The sequence below is a fragment of the Mus musculus genome, chromosome X, assembly GCF_000001635.26.
Source record: "Mus musculus strain C57BL/6J chromosome X, GRCm38.p6 C57BL/6J".
Taxonomy (NCBI): Eukaryota; Metazoa; Chordata; class Mammalia; order Rodentia; family Muridae; genus Mus; species Mus musculus.
This window is the reverse complement of record NC_000086.7, coordinates 158,033,414-158,054,449: the sequence shown is the minus strand read 5'-3', so window position 1 is coordinate 158,054,449 and position 21,036 is coordinate 158,033,414. Positions and strand designations below refer to the sequence as shown.

Here is a 21,036-nt window from a genome sequence, read left to right as displayed (position 1 = left end):
TAAAAATGGAGAAAAATAGTAAGAAAAAAAGGATGTGACTTTATCTCAAGATGGCTCAATATTTTTGGACAAAATAAATACAGTAAGTACCTGGCCTCTCTCTCCTCTTATATTAGGATTCTACAATTCTGTGTAGAAATTGCAGGTACAAAGTTTGGCATGGTGGTTCACATCAATAATCCCAACATTGGGAGTTAGAGGCAGGAGAATCAGGAGTCTAATGTACTTTTTCCTATATAGTGAGTTCCAGGTTAGCTTCGGCTGCATGAGACCCTCTCTTTAAAAATGAAAGAAAAATGAATTTAAAAAGAAGAAATTATAGGTACATAGGTTAAGATGAGGATTCTGTGAGCCACAGTTTATTTTCAGCCACCCCATAGAAATTGTATTTCCATATATGGGAAACAAAATGGAAAGGTTTCATTTTGTAAGCCAATTTTATTTCATATGAATAGTCATTTACATATGTTGATAGTGAAGTGCTACTTTGGTAATTCATTCTCCTCCCTCCTATCCAATTTTAACTCCCAATCTTAAATAGTTCATAAGAGCTGATTTTTCCATTATGTTTTATACCCACAGAAAAATACAATGTATGAAAAGTGAATGCCATTATCTTTTCATTTTATAAACATAGATTTGCTTGATTGTTTTGTAGTTCATTTTATATTTTTGTATAGCAGTATCTTAAACCAAACGTCAAGGCTATTCTAGTTTCCTTTCTGGTGCTACGATTAAATATACTTACCCAAAGCAACTTGGAGTAGAAAAGGGTTTATTTTGTTGCTATTTCCACGTCACATCATATCACCGAGGGAAAGCAGGGTAAGAACTCAAGAAGAAACTTGAAGCGGAAAACGTGGAGGAATGCTGATTCCCAGCTTACTTTCTGGCACACGTAGGTTTGCTTTCTGCCAGAGTCCTTACACAGCTCAGGACCATCCTCTCAGCGAACTATGGCACTCACAATGTGTTTTCTAACCCCAATTAAAAATCAAGGTAATCCCTCAAAACCATGCCAACAGACCAATAGGATAATACATAATTGAGATACTTTTTCTCCCAGGTGATTCTAGACTGAGCTTACTTGATAATGCTAACTAAAGAGGTTATGGTACAATACCCTAGGAGTATATACAGAAATATTACGAAATTGCAGATAGACAAATTCTTGTAAGAAATGTAAAAGAGATATAATATATTACAGTTAGCCATTCAAAAACATTCAAAAGAATCATCTTTGAGATATTTTTATAATTAAAAACATGTTTAAATTTCTAAAACATTGCTTTCAGTAATTTCTTTTTCTTTTATTCTTTCTTTCTTTCTTTCTTTCTTTTTTTTTTTTTTTTTTTTTTTTTTTGGCTTTTAGAGACAGGGTTTCTCTGTATAGCCATGGCTGTCCTGGAACTCACTTTGTAGACCAGGTAGGTTGGCCTTGAACTCAGAAATCCGCCTGCCTCTGCCACCTGAGTGCTGGGATTAAAGGCGTGAGCCACCATGCCTGGCTAGTAATTTCTTATTTTTAAAGTGTCATTTTATAGTTAATTTTTACTTAAGTAAAAATTGTGTTATTGAGTTGAAATATCAACTTTACTGGGTAGACACATCCTCTAATGAATTTTGACCACTAAAATTATGCATAAAGCAAAAAAGAATTGCTAATCTGAATACTATTTAGATATTTGTGGTACACAATTTAATTAAAAACATTAGTTTACATTTGTATAACTTACCATGATTGTTAATATGTTTTATATTTGAGCCTGAAGACACTTCTAAAAACTGTGAACCTACATACTGTAGATGAAAATACTAGAAGTTACTAGGTATATGAAGTGTAACTAATATTGCTAATCCTTGAATTTGAAATTAGACATGAAGCCCACTGTTGTCGTTCCTTGAGCTCTCTTTATAGGCATACTATATTATACTTTTACACATTTTAGTGACTTTGTGATATGTCTTATAATTTTATACAGTGTCTATTTTCATATAAGTTGTAAAAGCATAATTTATGCAGCTGAGATAATTTTCTTCAGGATATATACTTGGATGAAAAAAGTTTGCTACTGAAAATAACCTTAATGTTGCTTTTAGAATTTATACATTCAAATTAAAAGCTAAGCAGTTTTAAAGCTTTAAATTGTTATGTCAAAATTTGTAGGTATCTGGTGCCTCAACAGTAATTATATTAGAACAACCAATCTTTGATACCAATATAAAAGTCTGAGCACAATCAAAGGAAATAAATAACAATACTTCGTTGGAAGGTTACAGTCAGTTATGAAATAAACTAGAAATAATATTGTTTGGGTCAAATAATTGAAAATGACTCGTATCTTCAATTCTTTTACTATTGCTGTGGTAAAGCACTTTGATAAGAGGGTAGAAGAGATGGCCCAGCAGTCAAGAATGCTTGTTCACTTGCAGAGAAGATTCTTTGGTTCCCATTACCCAGGTTGGGCAGTTCATAACTACCTGTAACTCCAGTTACGAGGGGAAGCAACTTCTTTTGGCTTCTGAGGGCACTCACACTCCAGTGTATATACACCCACACAGACACAAACATACACATGATATAAAATAAATGTTTAACCAAGATAAAATGCCTTAACATAAACAATTTAAGAGAGAGATGGTCTATTTGGGTCCACAGTTCTAGGTATAGTCAGTACATCTTGGCAGGGAGGTCAAGGCAGCAGGAACTTTAAGCAGCTGCTCATATTATATCTGCAATAAGAGGAGAATAATGAATGCGAAGTGCTTCTCAGCACCCATTCCCACTTACCTAGTCCTGGATCTCCTGTCTAGGGATTAGTATATCCACAATTAAGATTTGTATTGCCACATCAATTAACATAATCAAGATAATCCCCCACAGGAACACCCAGAGGCCTATCTTCAAGTGATTGTAATTCTGTAGATTTGACAATACTATCACAACTTGATAATTATGTTTCCATACAGGAATTTTTATAAAAATATTTAAGCATAGGAATCAAGAAATTGTCATCAGCTTCAAGTATCAACTGAATTTTGTTTCTCCTCCTGAATTTCAAATCCCATAAAATTAGGTGAATTAAATAGTTTTATGACAAGGGAAAAGCATATCTTTTCTAAGTAGAAAATGCACTTGTTAGTCAAAATTAAAAATAGTTGGGTGTGACAGTTTATGCCTATAATCCAGCACTCAGGAGGCTGGACCAGAATTGCTGTTAGTTTGAAGCTAGCCTGAACTACAATGCATTTCAGGCTAGTGTGAGCTACAGACTGAGATTAGATTTGAAAGAAAGAGAGAGAGAGAGAGAGAGAGAGAGAGAGAGAGAGAGAGAGAGAACGAGGAGGAGGAGGAGGAAGGAAGGAAGGAAGGAAGGAAGGAAGGAAGGAAGGAAGGAAGGAAAAGAAAAAATGAAAAAAGAAAAAGCTCAGAGACAACATATTGTTCTGAAAATAAACTTTCTGATTTAGGAAGCATATGGATACTCTTTCTGAAATTAGGGAGAAAAGAGTAATTGTGAAATATGTTCCGTTAGAATTGCTAGGGGGGCAGACAGTATGTTCCCAGTAAAAACTATTCCATTTTAAGGTGGTGGCCCTTATATTTTCATATTAAACAACCAATTATTTTACTGTGCCCCTACGAACGTCCCAAAATTCTTCCTCCATTCTTTCTCACCTTCTCCTCTGAGCAGGTGGTATCCCTTAGGTATGCCCCCCAACCTGCCCTGGCACTTCAAATCTCTGCAATTTTTGCCCTATTTTTAAGTTGATGTCCTTAGATTTTTTGTATCTACAGTAATTGATGCATCAGAGCTTAAGCGCACCTTTTTATTTTAATTATCTGTTTGTTCTCAGTTTTATTTTTTCTGCCTTCTTGTGTGTTACTTGAATCTTGATAATTTTATCCATATATTATTGCATCTCTCAACCTTTTTTAGAGAAGCTTTTTTTGCTGTACATGATGATTAATAAAAAGACACACAGCTGGTTAATTTGTAGAGATAATGAATTAAGAAGGAGGAGCTAGAAAGTTTATAAGAGCCAGAGATGGGCGACGTTGGCAGTAAAACAGTATTTGCAGACATGGCAGGGTCTTTGCACACTTGAACTCACAGTGGCTGTGAGTTCACAAGATCAAGGCAGCAAAATTCTCAGCAGAGATGGGGAGGGGCTCATTAAGTCCCACCTCTAGCTGAGGAGTTGGCAAAGGACAGTAATAAGGAGAGGGAGATTCAGTTTCCTCAGGAATGTATTCCTGAGAGGTTCAATGGAAGATCCTACACCATGTACATACAGGCCATACTAAGTAGATTGAGTAGATTTAAAGAAAAGAGCCCATGAAATTGGCAGGGAATGTGGTGGTTAGGGGAGTATAGGGGAGTAATTGGAAAGCAGGGAATAGTAGTAAATTTGATCAAAACATATAGTATCCATGTATGAAATTCTCAATAAAAAATAATAATAACAGCTAGGCGTGGTAGCGCACGCCTTTAATCCCAGCACTCGGGAGGCAGAGGCAGGCAGATTTCTGAGTTCGAGGCCAGCCTCGGCTACAAAGTGAGTTCCAGGATATCCAGGGCTATACAGAGAAACCCAGTCTCGACCACCCCCCCAAAAAATAATAAAAGGAAAGAGACAAAATAAAAATTCAAATGTCAGGAATTAATTAATTACAAATTAATTGTTTATTAATTACAGATTAACCTTAGGGAGACCTAATGATTCAGAAAACTGTAGTCTTTTCGAATTTGAAATTGAGCTGCTAATGCTGCTGCTGCTGATTTACTAGGACAAAGTGAATTCTCCTAGTTTATTTAGGCAAAGATTCAGTAGAACTCATTCTCTTGGGGACTATTTATGGACATCATCGATCAGATGTATTCTAAGTAGTTAAAAATTACCTAATCTGCAGTATGGTGACAGTTACTAAGTTGGATTGTCACACTTCCATAGTCAATCAGTGGGGAAGTAACAAGCACACAAGTTTATTACTTTATATGGCTGGCAATGCAAGCTCAGTTCTTCACATCTTTATTTCTAAAGGATGATACCAAATCCATTTGGTCAAATAGTAGATGACATGATGCTGTGATAGGTTAGTCTGTGGTTGATCCTTGCTTATATGTCTTTTGTGAAGATATATAATATAACCACAGTGTCATGGCAACTGTTCTATCTATAAAATCTGATGAGAGTGGATAATTTTAAAGGATGTCATTGTTCCTTAAGTGGTAAAGATGTAATCAGACAAGATTAGGTATCATTATTTGTGTCTGGGATTTAATCAGAGTAATGTAAGCGGTGATGGATAAATTGGAGAAAGGTAGTCACTCATTTTTCAGCTACCTAGATAAATTACATACATAGGGAAGCTATGAGGAAAGATAAAAGAAAAATAAACCTGTGGGAAGTTAATGTCCTGTTATGAAACCTCTCCATTCTGATGTCTAAATTCTTTCCCCATTTCAAACCAGACCATAAATGATATCTAAATTGACAACACCACCAGTTCCTATCTGTGGCCCTCTTATAATTTTTCACTTCTTTCTACCTGAAGTTATTTGTTCATTAAGCTGTTATGACATGGCATACTCCTCGTTTCTTCTTCCTTTCTCCGTCCTTCCCTTCTTCCCTCCTTCCCTCCCTCCCTCCCTCCCTCTCTCCCTCCCCATTCTCCTTCTTATTTACCCATACAGCTTGTTTCCACTACCTCATATAAATTTCTCATCAACTGTCTCAGATTCCTCATATTTAGAAAAATGAGTAATATCCGAGATTATCTTCACTTCTCAAGTCAGCTCCTTTTGTTTTAAATGATTTATGTAAGAGAAATAATTTATCTATTCACCCAAGTTAGAATTCTGAAACCATTCTTGATATCGCCCCTTTTCTAACGTCTCATGCACTTAATCAAATTCTGAATAATTATTCTATTAATCCTTTCTTCTAGATAACTACCTCCATTGCTCTATTTCTGACCTGATGCATTCCTTTACTGGCCTATTGCTACATTGTTTGAATTGATACTCTTCTATCCTGCCCTTTCAAATCCATATTCTCCCTTGCTCACTGAGTAGTCTATATAGAACACAAACATCTCTAAGTCACCTAATCTTTAAATTGATGTATCTTAATTTATTTTCCCCATTATCTTGCTATTGCCCTCCATTTCTACTTCATCTCCTGTCACTTTTTGCTTTTCTTTAATATCCACTACCCAAGGACCTATATAGAATGCTAGGTAATCTTGGTCACAGTTTGTTTAAAAGTCTTTTTCTGCATTGTTGTTTAACTGCCATCATTTAAGGTCCAAATTGAGCATTCAGCCCTCCATGTAGTCTTCTTTATAGCTGTTAAACTCTTCTCTCTACATAGCAGTTAACCTCTCCTCTTTGCATAGCTGTGGGCATATCTATCTTTGTACTTATCACATTATCCTATTAAATGAATTGTAAATGTTCAGTTTCCCCTACCAACGTATCAGTATCCTGGCCATTTGCATATATAAAATTAAGATAATTTTTTTTCTCATCAAAGGTTATATAATTTGAGCCAGCATTTTTGATAGTGCTCAAAAATGTTGAATAGCAAATTTATATGTCCTTCACTAATGTCTGCCAAGTACATTAGATACTTCCCTGGTGGGCAAGGGCTTTATGTATTAAGAAAACTAATCTTGGTGGGCTCTGGGGTTTTTGTTAGATTGTGATTAATACAGCTGGGGACAGCATTGGAAAGAGCCCTTAAACACCTCCACTGGGACAACTGAAACTCAGGCCAATTTCTCTTCACTTAGAAAGGATTGCTGTAAATCTTGGTTGAAAAGGACATGACTTGATTTAATACAGCTTAGCTTGGAGGCACAACAACAAAGAAATGATTCTACTAATTGAATTATTGTCTCTTGGTGCTCTTTCTCCCCCATTAAATCTAAAGGGAGATATGGCCTGGAGAAGTGTATTGAGGCCTATTTACAATTAAGGTTACTTCATATATGATTCTTGGGCGACTGGGAACTTAGGTAGCTATCAGAGAGACTTTTTTCTTAATTGATAGCTGTTAGGTGAGTTATACTGGAAGTAACATTATCCCAGAAATTTCACTAAGCTTTCTCTGGAATAAGATTTTTACATTATTCTTGGGAACCTCTAGTCCTTTCATTTATTGTTATTAATTTTATCAGAATTGTTGAAGTTTTTATGATCAAGGGGGAGAGTATGAGCCAGCCTAAATAATACACCTGCTTTTGATATTATAGGTACTGTCTATGATAAACTGATAAAAAAGGGGAGGCTCTTATTTTCTCTATTTTAAGATATGAGATATCTTATAGTTGTTCCCTCCATGTTTTAGTGATCAGTATTATTCAAAAGAAAAAGACTAAAGGGATAAATTCACACAAGAAAACATTGCTTATTAAGAAAGCAAGACACTGGGGCATGATAGTGCATACCTGTAATCTCAGCACTTGGGAGTCTGATGTAGGAGACGTGAAGAGTTCAAAGCCACCTTGGACTACAGAGCTACTTTCAGATAAGTAAATTTTTAGATAAGTAAAAGATTAAAGTATATCTTGTAATACAATGTATCTTTGCAAAATAAGTGGTAAGCAAAAGTCCATATCCCTATAAGCCCAATTTGGAATACATTTATGTTAGTTCTCTCTTTGGCTCCAAAGAGACAAAGCTTAAAAGTCCTTCCTTTAGTGGAAGACTCCCATCCTAGCTGATAGAATTCCTAAAAATAAGATCCAGTTAGAGGACTATGTGTAAATTCTTCATCTAAAGCCAGTTAAGAGCACATTACACTCTAAAATCTTAACAGAGGGTATGTTGGTTAAGGGATTTTCATTTTTATTTTGAAATCTATAGGGACAAAGCATCAACCAGTGTCACAAATTGGATTGACATCACTAAAAAAGATTATTTCAAGTGATTCATTTTGATATGGTTGCAAATATCTCAAAAAGTATAGATACAATTAACTTAATTAATGTAATATTTCTACTCTGCTTGAATTTAAAAAAGAATCTGAGGCTCTTTCCAAAGGTTCATAGTTTGGCTTTTAAATCTAGCCTGTGGAAGAATTGTGATGTCATACTAATTGGTTCATTATATTTTTGTATATATTTACGACAACATTCTTTACTCCTAATCTTTAAAAATTGTATTGTATACTAAGAAAAGGCAATATTAAGTTGACGAGGCTTTTATAGAGTAACATTATACTATACTTACAAAAAATGGGGCAAGATGTTAAATTCTGAATAAGAGGCAGACTACATGAATGGTAGCTTATTTAAACAGTTGGGGAAAGAAAAATACCACAAAGATTCAGCTGAGTCATCTGTAGTTAAAGAATAAAAGAATAAGAGCAGTGATGACTTAATCCTTTCTTTTCTCTCCCCTGCCCAAGTCAAGGATGCAGAAAGTGAAGAGCCTGTTATGTTTTGAAGAGATTGAAACAATTTCTGCTGATTAGATTGTCAAAGTCAAATGCTATATTTTATTGGTGATCCTAAGTGAGGAGAATTTAAGAAAAATGCTTAAGGCCATGGTACACTCTGTTAAACAATAGGAATCTATACTCACAGTTTGGTTCATTCTTAGATTTATATTTAGTTTTAGTCATTTTACATGATTGGACAAAACAAAACAAAACAAAAAAAGCCTAACTGTAACACAAATTGGAGGGGACTATGTACTCCCTCAATCTAATATAGGGTCTTCCTCAAAATTCTCTTTTATTTCTCTATAATATTACTTTCTCATTTTCTTTTACAGTGGTCTTGTCACATAATTTTAATTAATTTATCTTTCCTTATCTATATTCTCTCTCCATCTTCCCTACACACCCTATCTATCTATCTATCTATCTATCTATCTATCTATCTGTCTGTCTGTCTGTCTGTCTGTCTATCTATCTATCTATCTATCTATCTATCTATCTATCATCTGTCTATATGACTACACCCTGGCCTGAGACATTTGTCTTGATATCCAGCTCATCAGACAAGTGATACTTTAATTTTCACTTGCTTGCATTATGATTTACAGTATAGTTGCTTGTCATAGAAGGCCAGGCCCGCATCTTGCTGTTGCAGCCATATTTGGTCATGTCCTATATTCTCACCATTTCTGGTTAGATAGGGATCAGAGAAATTCATGGTGTGTCTCAGACTTCTTTTTGGTTAACAATTTGATGATGTCCATCCAGGAGATCTTCAACGGACCTCCCATTCACAACAACTGTCCATTTAATGACACTGATACAAACCTTTTGGCTTGTTTTCCAAGTTGAAATTCTGAAATGAACTTGCTGTTACAATCATACATACTAATTTATTTAACATGTGTAATTTATGTAACTATGTGTAATAGATCTAGGGAATAGGATGTAATGGCTAAAGTCTCAGCTGTAAGATGTAGCTAACAGTCGAGCTAGTTTGAGGCTAGAATAAAACAAAGTGATTAGCACTTTGCTTAATAAAATGTGTGTTATTACTAGTAATATTTTAATACCATTACTTGTTTTATAATCTAAATTTCTAAATTTGTAATCTAAATTTCTTTTTAAAAAAGATTTGTTTCATTTATTTTACCTGCATGTATGACTGTGTGAGAGTATCAGAACCCCTGGAACTGGAGTTACAGATAGTCGTGAGCTGCTATATGGAAGCTGGGAATTGAACTCAGGTCCTCTCAAAGAGCAGTCAGTGCTCTTAACCGCTGAGCCACCTCTCCAGTCCCCAGTAAATTTCTTTTTAAAATTTTATTTGTATATTTTGGAGTTTGGGTTATTAGTAAACAAGTCTGAACACAAGCTTCTTAAATGGTATTTGTTTGTAGCACTAGCATAAAAACATCAGTGTGTTATCTACTCCTGTTTTGCCTTCTCCTGTGTTGGGGGAGAACTTGCCAAGCCATGCCAACTGAAGAAAGTGGTGTTCTGTATCTTATAAACTTGAGTTAGACAAAATGGGTACCGAAGGAACTGACATGATTTATTGACATTATTGAAATGATTATAGAAATAAAAGAAGTTGCTTGTTTACTCAATGTGACTGTTTAAGAATTATACCGAGGGGGGAAAAAAAACAAACCAGCTATAATGGTGGTAGAGCTTGCTACTAGACGCTCTAGAATTGTCATTGAAAGTGAAGCCTCATTTAGGCAAAATGTGTATTTCTAAACGTTGCATAGAAGCATGCATAGGTTTTTTGAAGCAAACAATATGTGAAACATTATGTTTGCAATTTGTCACTAACTTTAAGTCCTGTTATTACTCTTCCGTTCTTATATAAGAACGACTGAACACAAAATGACATCATGTAAAATAGATGTCGGGGACCTTGTGTTGAAGGAGGTGGCCGACAACTGAAGCAGAGCCTGGGAAGAGGCACGTGTGGGTTCTGGAGGCTGGAGCCTCTTGCAGTTGACATCTCTGACTTCCCGGGTTCCTTTTATCACCCAGGGTAGATCCGACAGCACGAGCCATCTAGTCTCCTATGGGCGTCTCTGGCTAGATCCTGACTCCCATCTGCGGAAGCCCACATCCCGTGTTCTCCGCAGGGTCCGGAGGAGTCACCTCGGGAGCCAACTCAGCAGCCGCGAGGGCGACAGAGAGAACAGTCAGGACTCCCATTGTCACCCCAGCAGTTCTGCGGCGTCCCCTCCCCCCTGGTGGCGAGGAGAGCTTGGGACAGGGGTGCTATAGTACCCTCCTCCGCCACCCCGGGTTGTCCGTTCAACTGGTGGGGCGACCCGTCTCGCTGACTCTCCTGGAAGGCCACTGGGAGCCACTCTCCTGCCGCCGCCGCACCTGACTGCCTAACTGACCCCGGGGCTGGGCGAGCCTCCAGCTGCAGCGGCTGGCTCCGGGGCTCCAGGCGCTGCCGCACACGCCCTCCCGGCGCGGCTCCGGCCGAGTGCGACCCCCGGGGCGGGAAGGCGGGAGCGCGAGCAGCCCACACCTGGCCCGCGAGTCTGCTAGAAGTCGGGCGGCGGCCACGCGCGCTGGCCCACGCACGCGCACAGGGCTCGCGCGCACCGGCTGCCGGCCCTGGGGGCGGGACCGCGCGGCGGCGAGCGGGGCGGGGGGCTCGTGGAGCGCGCGCCCCGCACCCGAGGGCTGCGGAGAGATATTTTGGGTGGCAGGAGGCCCCTCGTCATTTCCGCCGGGCGGCTCGTCGTGCCGGGGGCTCCACTCCCGCGCGCCAGGCGAGCGAGCGGGCAAGTTGGCTGCGACCGTGCGCCGGCGCCTCTTCCTTTCCCCGCCGCGACCTCGGCGGCTCGAGCCATGCACTGAAGCCCCTCGGGACGCTCACCCCGGGCTGAGCCGCGGACGCCGCAGCTGCGGCTGCCGCCTGGGCTGGGACCTAGCCGACCCCGGCGTCTTACCCCGGCCAGCTGGCCGGCCGTCGCCGCTCCCACCGCAGCCACCTCCGACGCTCCAGCCTTGGGACCGAAACACAAAAGCCACCCTCTCCGCGCCGCCCACCGCGGGAGGCTGCGGCCGGCCACCGACCCCACCTGAGGGCGCAGCGGGCTGCGGACTTGGCTTTCTGTCCGAGCTCCGCGTCCCACGCGGCACCGACCCCGCCGCCCATGGCTCTGATAATGGAACCGGTGAGCAAATGGTCTCCGAGTCAAGTAGTGGACTGGATGAAAGGTAATGCCCTCTGTGGGGAGAGCGAGGCGACACTGGGGCGCAGGGTCCCGGTACGAGGGAGGGGTGCCCGCTAGGGCATAACACGTCCTGGGAGCTTCCAACCAACTGCTGAGGGTCCTCCCTGGGGATGGACAGGGGTCCTCTGGCTCTGGCAGGGGCCCGGGGACCCTAGACTTCTTTTGTCTTCAGCTGGAGGGGCGCGGGGAGCAAGAGGGCGGCGGGCGCCACCTGGTTGAAGCTGGAAGCAGGGCGGTGGAATCCCCGCGCAGCTTCCCCGCTTCCCGCTTCCCTCGACGCCTTCGGGTTGAGAGGACGCGGCGACCCTGTTTCCAGGCTAAGGGAGGAGCCCGTGGGACCTATTCTCGTGGCTGCCCCTTCACCAGCCCCTTTGTTCCTGGAAACCCGAGGCCCCTTCTAGGTCTCGCCCTGCCAAGTGCCTTCCCCAGCGCCAACTCTCCTGGCAACTTTTAAGCCCGCATAATGGGGTCAGGATGCAGTCGCTCCAGTTGGAAGGTGGGAACCCCCTCCTCCATGCTGGGCTGAGGATGATCGGGAAGGGAGCGAGCTACTTTAGGGTAACATGCTTCCCTTAGGGCAGCATCCAAGCTAATATATGTGGGATCCCTCCTGTGCACCCCAGCATGTCCTTTGCTTTCCTAGGTTGAGGTCTGCGGTGGCTTTAAACCTCTCGCGGCTTCTTGTTAAGGGTCCAACATTGGGTTTAAAGTGATGCGCATTCAAGTATTCTCCTTTCTTCCATATTGAAGGCTCCCCCACACACACACCCGACAATTTCTAATGACCAGTTTCAAACCTTAGCCCTCCTCCTAGACGCAAATGTGGGCTTTTTCTCTAGTCTCCTGGCTTTCCTGTCTCACTATCTCCCTCTGTTGTCTGAGTTGAGGGGCTTGTTGGGGACCTCTCCAGTCATCCCCAGACTGAACTCTGCAAAGGGGATGCTTACATTGAAATAAAAGATTCTTGGACATGCTTGGAAAATATGAGAGTTTTGCTTGAGGTCGTACCCGAGCAGGCAAACTTAAGATATTCTTCAAGCCTTATCTGTGAAAATGCCCCTTTCAAAGAGGAAGGAGCCCCTTTCCTAAGGCTTGCTTAGCAGTCAGACTTTCTAAGCTCTATATACTCAAAGATGGAAGGGATTGAAGGTAGTAGGGAGAAATAAATTCTCCCCGAATCTTTCCCCCACCATTTCGGACATTTGCCTATTCTTCTAGGGTTTCTCTTTATGTGTTTTGCTTCCTTTTCTCCCTGATTTGCCCTGTTACTTCTCACTTACTTTGATTTTCTCATCTCATATGTAAGAAAAATGCTTTGTAACTGCGAAGCACACTGTAAGTGCAAGTGAATTGAATTAAACCTAATTCATTATTTATCCACTGCCCCTTGTGTGCAGTGCATTGGTTGCCATGGGGGTTATAAAGATGACTAAGACAAAGTCTAACAGTGCCTCATCTTTTCTGCTGCTTGTTCTCTTTCCATATTTGCTATTAAAATTCCAGCTTCCTGGATTCACACACACGCGCACACACACACACACACACACACACACACACACACACACGCCTCAGGAAAATTCTGTCTTTTCAGTTTCTTAGTCATGGATGACAGAGTAGTCACAGGAAGTAAGAATGTTGAATTAAAACGCTTTCTTTGAATTTCTCTGAAAGGTGAGTTTAGTTTGGGTCTGTTGCTGCAACAACATTCAGACTTATGGTGTCTTGGCTTCATGGGATTGCCTTCTAGAAATTCCCATGATGCCTGTAATGAGCACTGCATACTCCATCTTCTTTACCTCGTACCCAGTTACATGCTTGCGGCTTCCTTTCTCTCCACTGTTTTAGGTTCCCTGAAGCAAGCACAGCATATGATGTCCTTTAAAAATCTCTCCAGTGCAAAATGTAGTTTCTTTGAACTTTGGAAAAGATTATTTCCTGTAATTTTAACTTTACATGATATTTAAGTTGAATAACTTGTTTTTTGTACCTGTTGGTGACACATTTTATAGTTACCTAAGAAGATCAGTTAGGTAACCAAGATAGAATTTACATGCCTTTGTAGAACAAAAGACTGAATAAGACTAGGAGAGTATCTGCTTTAATTATCAAGTTCAGGTCCCAGTTAGCTGCTTAGTCCTAAACTGCTTATTGTTAAATTTTCTGTGATAGTCATATACATTTCAGATCCTATCAGAAAATGAGATTTCTAAAAATAGTTGGAGGAGATGAGAATTTCCTCAACTTGCTCTTTATAGTGTTACCTTAGTTAATTTTCTCTACTATTTTTCCCAGTAAACTTTAAAAAATGACATTTAAAAGATAGTTTTTCACTTTCCTCAGTAACAGAAATGTTGGAAAGACGACTACCAATTTAGCCTATAGCTTTGAGTTGATTAGACCTTGCTTAATGATTTTTAAATATATAGTGTTATAAAGTCAGTATTAAGGCATGAACAACATTTTATTGTTTGTTTGTTTGAAAAGGGATATCATATAGTACAGATTGGCCTTGAACTTCCTGTATAGCCAGTCATGACCTAGGATTTTGGATCCTGCTTTGTCCACTACCCCAGAATTGGGATTACAGGTATAAGCCACCACTCCTGGTTTTATACAGTGGTTGGGATCGAACTCAGGGCTTCTAGCATATTATCATGTTTCCTATAAGCATCAAGTGAGCCACATCCCCAGACCCTAAAACATGAGTAAGGCTCCTGAATAGTTGTAGCATTCTAGTTCTTCAGAGTGTGTTATTTGTATGACACCTTCATCATCCTTAATATTTATAGGTTTCAGCTACAGTGAAAGTATAGCTACCTATACTGTTTTAGTAAGGCACATACTTTATTATTTCTAGACTTTTTTTATTTACCAGGTAGAAAAATGCAATTAGATCATATGATTATGATTTCATGAAATTTCTAGAAATTATATAGAGACTAAGTCCTCAAAGGATGAAATGAAGGATAAAAATAAATTTATTGGGCTTTCATAGTGTGTATTCAAGACTCGTTTAATGAAGGACCATTAATGTGGCAATTAATGATCTATTTATTGAAATATATTTGAAGGAGATACTGATATAAAATGTGTATATGATTAGCAAAGATATAAGCTGCTCATACACTCTTTGTAAATGCAACACTGTTCAGTTTTTTTGTTTGTTTTGGTTTGGTTTTTGGTTTATTTTTGCTAGCAATGTTTATTTGATATGGCACATTGTCATTGTTAGTTGCAGTAAATGTACAATACATGATCCATTTATGAGTCACTAAAATAAGGATTTCTATTCCAGATTATTTTGATAGTAGTTTTGAATATTTGGTGATAGCTCATAAACTTTTACACTAATTAAAGATTAAATATATAAATTACTTTTGGAGAAAATATACACAGCCTGTATTTTTTTTTTAGTACTTTAAACCAGCATTCAAGTGGAAAGCATGTTCAATCATCTTATAGTTTTGATAATCTTAAAACATCTTTCAAAACCAGCAAAGGCAAGTAAGTTATTGAGAAAAGTCATAGATGATAATGTAAACCAATAACTAATTTGTCACTAAGCCTATTATTCTAGAATATTATTTCTCAGTTCCTGTTTATTTGAAAATCCTGGAAATATGTCATAATCTGTGAGTCTCTAAAATATAATAAAAACCTCTGAACACTTCAGTGTTCCTCTTATTATTTTTATTATTAAATTTTCTTGTTCATCTTATACCAAATAATTCCACTCTTCCTTTCATAAGTTTTTGAGCTTAGAGACTAATGCAAACTATCCACATGATCAAGATAATTATTTTCCAGGACTATTTATTTCCCTCTGTGGCATTCTTCAATTGAGTTTTAATCTCTTTCTGGGTTAAATAAAATGACTATCATCTGCAGAGTGAAGCAGACCTACTTCTGCTGGTGTTTTTTTATGATCTCTGGGACTTAATGCTAATCAATCTTACAGAATTATGATCCCTTTAAAAAACTCTAAATTTTAAAATAGTTTTTAACCTATTCCACAATCAGCTGCTCTACTCTTTCTTGCTCATAATAATCCATTTTGTTCAAGAAGCAGTCTCTGACTTCTGATTTCTATACTAATGACTCAGCCATCTTGAGGATAGAAAATGAAATTCCTTCTTTTAGGTATTAAAAAAAAAAACCCGTAATGTTTTAAATACAGTCCCATAATGAGAGAAAGGTAGTGATTACATGTCTATTCAGTGTAAATGTGAGGCGATGTAGAAGAGACTATGTCTGAGAAGACAAATTTGGACAGGTGGTTAATAATTATTTTTCTTCCCTCATAGGATATCAGAGCTTAGGTTGAAATGTATCTTAATTTTATAAAGGAAATTGTCAAAATTTTGGGTTGAATTGAGGCAAAGAAATCAGAAATATTTGTTTACGAACATGGAACTGCACATGATGTTAGAGAAAGATGTTAAACTTAATTGATCACATTGTCTATATCACTTTTGGGAAAAATCGATATTTTGTCAAATACACGGTGACTAGATGGGCACGGCAGCCATCTACTCTGGATTTGACAGGTTTTTTTCTAATGGGGAATTTTGTTATTTCATGTAAAGAAGATATTTATCTTCTGGTATATGTGTAGTTCACAAGAATCATTTGATTTATAGTGCCATTGACATTTGATTTCTAATACTGGCAATTTATTCCTGACTAGGAAGAAAGCAACTCCTTATATTCTTATATTCTTATATTCTTATTATCTTATATTCTTATATTCTGTTCCTGGAGGATCATTTACTACTCAGTGCACCTGCATGGAAAGTGTTTTAATGGAGTTTCACAATTATTCTCTGCTTTAAAGACATTTTCTTCTATAAGAGACAGCAATGCTATTAAAAAACAAAAAGAAACAAAAAACAAAAAGGTTTTCCAGGGAAAAGACAGGAACCAGCTAATCCACTTAGAACATGCTTAAAAATTCGTGTTATGCATGCAAACACCAATTTTAAAAAGATGATAGATTTGTGAACCAAGAGAGGATCTAAGGGGAGAGTGGGGTTATAGCAACCATTTGAATTATTTAATTAAGTTATATTCTAAAAGAAATGTATCTTAATGTAGGAGGCACATCAAGAGATTTTAGAGGTGCAATAGCGGTGTTAACTGAAAGAGTTTATCTGGCTTTGTCTGGTTGAAGTGGGAAAAGTGGGTAGGGGAGGGAAAGTGAGGGAGGAGTGTGAGTAGGTGACAAAAAGTACAAGAACAAATCTGCATATGAGCAAGACAATAAAACTCTCCTCATGTCCTGAGTTTAAATAAATACCACATTCTAAAACTTTGGCTGCCAAAAATCAGCCCACAAAGAATGTGTATTGAATTGGTACAGCTGTTTAAAATCTGTTTCTGAGGAATAATCTAGAAATAATGTTAAAGTAGTTATTTTGAAGATTAATTACATCATTAACATTATGTTTGATATTTAGAATTTTACTGATCCAAATCCTTCTGTGAAGAATGAAACTAGGCTTTTGAATATCAGTACTGTTCGTAAAGCAATGTTAAATTATCATTTTCACCTATAGGAGCACAATCCCGGATTAGAGCTTAATTTGTTCCTAATGACTTTTAGCTTTCAATATAATTTCTTAACAGTACATCACACGTCAGGCTTATTTTGAAAGATGCAGTGTTCATTTTTGTAGTGTGGTAGAAGGCTAGTGTATCTGAACTAATGTAAAGGAGACAATAGAGAGCAAGTAATTTAAAAAAAAGTGGAGTATAAAACTTTTTTTCATGATTTTCATAGTTATTTAGTGTCTCAAAACAGGAAATATAGTCCCAAATACAGAACCATTGTGTTGTCCAACATCCAGTGAGTGAGAACACAGTTTTCACGAGTAGCATAGGTCTGTGCTTTTGAAAATGGTGTATTTCTCAGGCAAATCATCAAAAGCCGAATAGTTCATTTAAAAGAAAAACTTAAATATTATTTTAAATTCAAACAAGTATATACCCATGATACAGAAAACAAAATGGATGATTTTAAAGAATTTTAGGCTTTGCAGCAGGCTGTTTAAAGCTACATTTCTCAGATCTCGTTGGTGTATGAGTTCACTCTATTCAGCAATTTTGGAGATGTCAGTAGAAAAGTTTGAAAACTGGCTCTAGAAAAAGTAAATTTAATGCACTATGTGTTTCTCTTTTCTACTATCATTACAGAGGGCAAACTTTGACCTTTTTCTTTTAAGGTCCTGATAATTATAGTATCTTCATTTGGTGTGATCCATAAAGCTTAAGGCTCAATGAACTCCTTAAGAATGAGTCGTAACTAATCGTATCCTCTCACTCTCCCTTCCCTTGGTGGTTTTTAAAATGGTTTTCATTGTTTAAGGCTAAAGTTCAAAGTCCATAATGTGACCTGTGAGACCCTGATGAAGGTTTTGTGAGGTAAGGCTCATGACAGACACCAGACACTGGATACCTTAGCCCTTTTTGTTTGCCCACAGCTAGGCCTTTGTACTTTATATGTATTTGATTCTTTCCTTCACTTTATTAAGTTCTATTGATTCTTCACATCAGAAAAGTCTTCTCATCTTCCCCAAAACTCATAAGAATCCTTAGCTGTATGTTCTTGTAGTACAGCCTACATCTCTTATGTCCCACTTGCCATTTTTACTTTATCATTCATTTGTATGATTATCTAACTGATGTCTAACTGTTGTACTAATTGATGGCAGGGTCCCTATCTATTTTATGTAACAATGATATAAAACAGTATGTGGTAATACATACAATCAGAAAATATTTGTTGAGTTAAGGAATAAATACATTTATTTTCAGGTTACTGATCTGCCAGCCAATCTGCTTTACTAGATGACAAGGCATGTACATAAAGTCTCTTATCATGTTTGAATAGACACTTCATTGCCAACGTGCATGCTGTATGCCAGAATATAAATTAAGAGAGGATTATATTATCTATACTTCTTAGTTGTGTTGACGCTACCCAATTTACAGTTCTAAATCATGGCTTAGAATTGTTTTGTTAACAAATATTAATAATTTCAATGAGTGAATGGATGACACTGGTGTTTATGCCATAGGTATTACAAATATGACACAGCTCTTATTTTCTAATTTAAATAGACTAGTACTATATACAAACACCTATAAACAAATACTTAGTTTAACAATTAAAATAAACCTTTTCTAAACATTTCTTTTTCTTCAGTCAAATATCTTGATTATTTCACCATTTTATATTTCAGAAGGAACTCTATATTTGAGAGCATATGGGAGACTGTTAGAGGTATAGAATCTGTTTGGGTTTTTAATTTCCATATAAGGGCTTAATAATAGTTTATACAATATAATTAAATATATTTTTCCATAGTGAAAATACAATTGGCTTAACTAAGGAAATAATTGGAAAAAAAACTCCATTTAATTAAACATATTATTATCACTTATTTTAATGTAGAACTTATATTTTATTATTAGAAATTAATATACTTAAGATAATTTTAAATTTATATTTTTTATAATTTTCTATCTTTTCTCCTGTGTTTGATAAAAATAATTTTAATATTTTAAACTATATGTAAGTGTATTTTGTTTAACATTTGGAGGCTATTTTGTAAGAACATATGTAGAAGACTCAATATAAAATATTGCTTGTTGAATGAATGAGTACCATGTAGATTTCTTGAGAGTAATGTGCTACTAGATAGACACTACTAGAGAGTTTCCTAATAAAATATTTCTCCTCTCAATTTAAAGATGGTAATGCATACGTTACCATAACTGAATTCTTAAGACCTTGACATAGGCATGCTAACTTTTTGCTTGTTTTTGTTAAGACCCAATATTCATACAATATATTTTGATTATACTGTTCCATCCTCCAACCATTCGCAGTTCTTCCCTGCCTTCCCATCCATCCAACTCCATGCATTTTCTTTCTCTTTCTTTAGAAAATAGGCACACACACACACACACACACAACATTGCAGAAAAACCACAAGAAACATATGCACACAACCCCAAAACAACAAAATAAAAAAACAAACCCCCTAAATACACAAAATCGGAAAGCATAATATTCATGCAAAAGCCTAGTAAGACAAAAGAACACCCAAAGAAAGCAATATGAGGCAAAAAGTCTATAAAAATCCCATTGAGTTCAATTGTGTTGGCCATCTACTGCTGGTCACAGGGCCTACCCATGTGTGCTTAATATACCCAGTGAGACTCCATTGGAGAAAACTAATTTTTCCTTTGGCAAGCAGATGTCAACTGCAGATAGCTTCTTGGTTAGGGATGGGAGCCCATGCCTACCTCCCCCTCTCAGTTTTGGGACCCCATCTGCATTGAATCTGTAAAGGCCCCATGTGTGTTGCCACAGTCTCTGGGAGTTCATACGGGCATCAGTCCTGTTTCCCTGGTGTCATCCATAATGTTGCAGATAATTTTTGCAGAACTATGATTTGCACTTGGATCTCAACTCTACTTACAAGCAAGCATGCACTCACTGTGATAGAAAATTTAAAGCTTTAAAGATGTATTTCTTTTTGATTTTTATTGAAATTATAACAAAGCTAATATAGGTTTGCATTATCTTCCTCATTTTTATTAAGATTTATCAATACTTTCAGTGATTTACTAAAATTTAAATTTAGTAGCATTTATGTTCATCTGTGTAATATTTGGCACAGTATAAAATTTTCAAAAGCTAAGTATTAAGTAAACTAAAACTTACTTAAACATTAATGCAGCTGAAAATATACATTTCTGTTGTATGTTTACTTGACATAAATGTTTTTAGACATTACTCTTCTCCAGATAGATTGGATAATCTTTGGATATAGTGATACCTAGGAATATATTATGTTTGTTGCCTTTTAGAATATTGCTCAATAACCTATTTTGTTATTTGCTTGAACTTTTAATTTTGTTCAATAAGCATCTGTTATTTCAAAAACATTTTACAACATGTTTTCCCAAATAATACCTACAAGTCAATAGAAGTCTAGCTGAAATCCGGATCTTACTTTCTTATTGTTTATTAGTAGCACAGTTGTGCAATTTATTATAAGCAGCAATAACATTAATCCTTCCATTTATATTTAAGTGAATAAAAGATTTCTTGGCTATGATTTGAGGAAGAGAGGAGGGGGAGGAGAAAAGGGGGCAGGATCAGGTATTGGAAAGGAGAGGAGAGAAGTACAGAGGGTCAGGATATCGAATAGAGATATGTAGCAGTGGAGGGTGGGAAACTGGGAGCAACCACTAGAAAGTCCCAGACTCCAGGGAAGCGATAAACTCCCAGGACCCAAAGAAGATAACATTAGCAAAAATATCCAACAAAGGGGAG

The 21,036-nt window shown here is 37.6% G+C and overlaps 1 protein-coding gene across 7 annotated transcripts in view; it reads left to right on the top strand.

The window, feature by feature from the left end:
- The first annotated feature begins 9,991 nt into the window (after positions 1–9,991).
- Cnksr2 (connector enhancer of kinase suppressor of Ras 2) overlaps positions 9,992–21,036 on the top strand; it is a 223,029-nt gene continuing 211,984 nt past the window's right edge. For 4 of the 7 annotated variants that reach the window (XM_017318507.2, XM_006528861.4, XM_017318508.2 and 1 more), the window contains exon 1: positions 9,992–11,673. In XM_017318507.2, the coding sequence (XP_017173996.1) occupies positions 11,610–11,673 (64 nt within the window). In that variant the 5' untranslated portion in view covers positions 9,992–11,609. The remainder of the gene's footprint in view (positions 11,674–21,036) is intronic. The other 3 variants (NM_001310719.1, NM_177751.3, NM_001374835.1) reach the window with 2 other exon arrangements.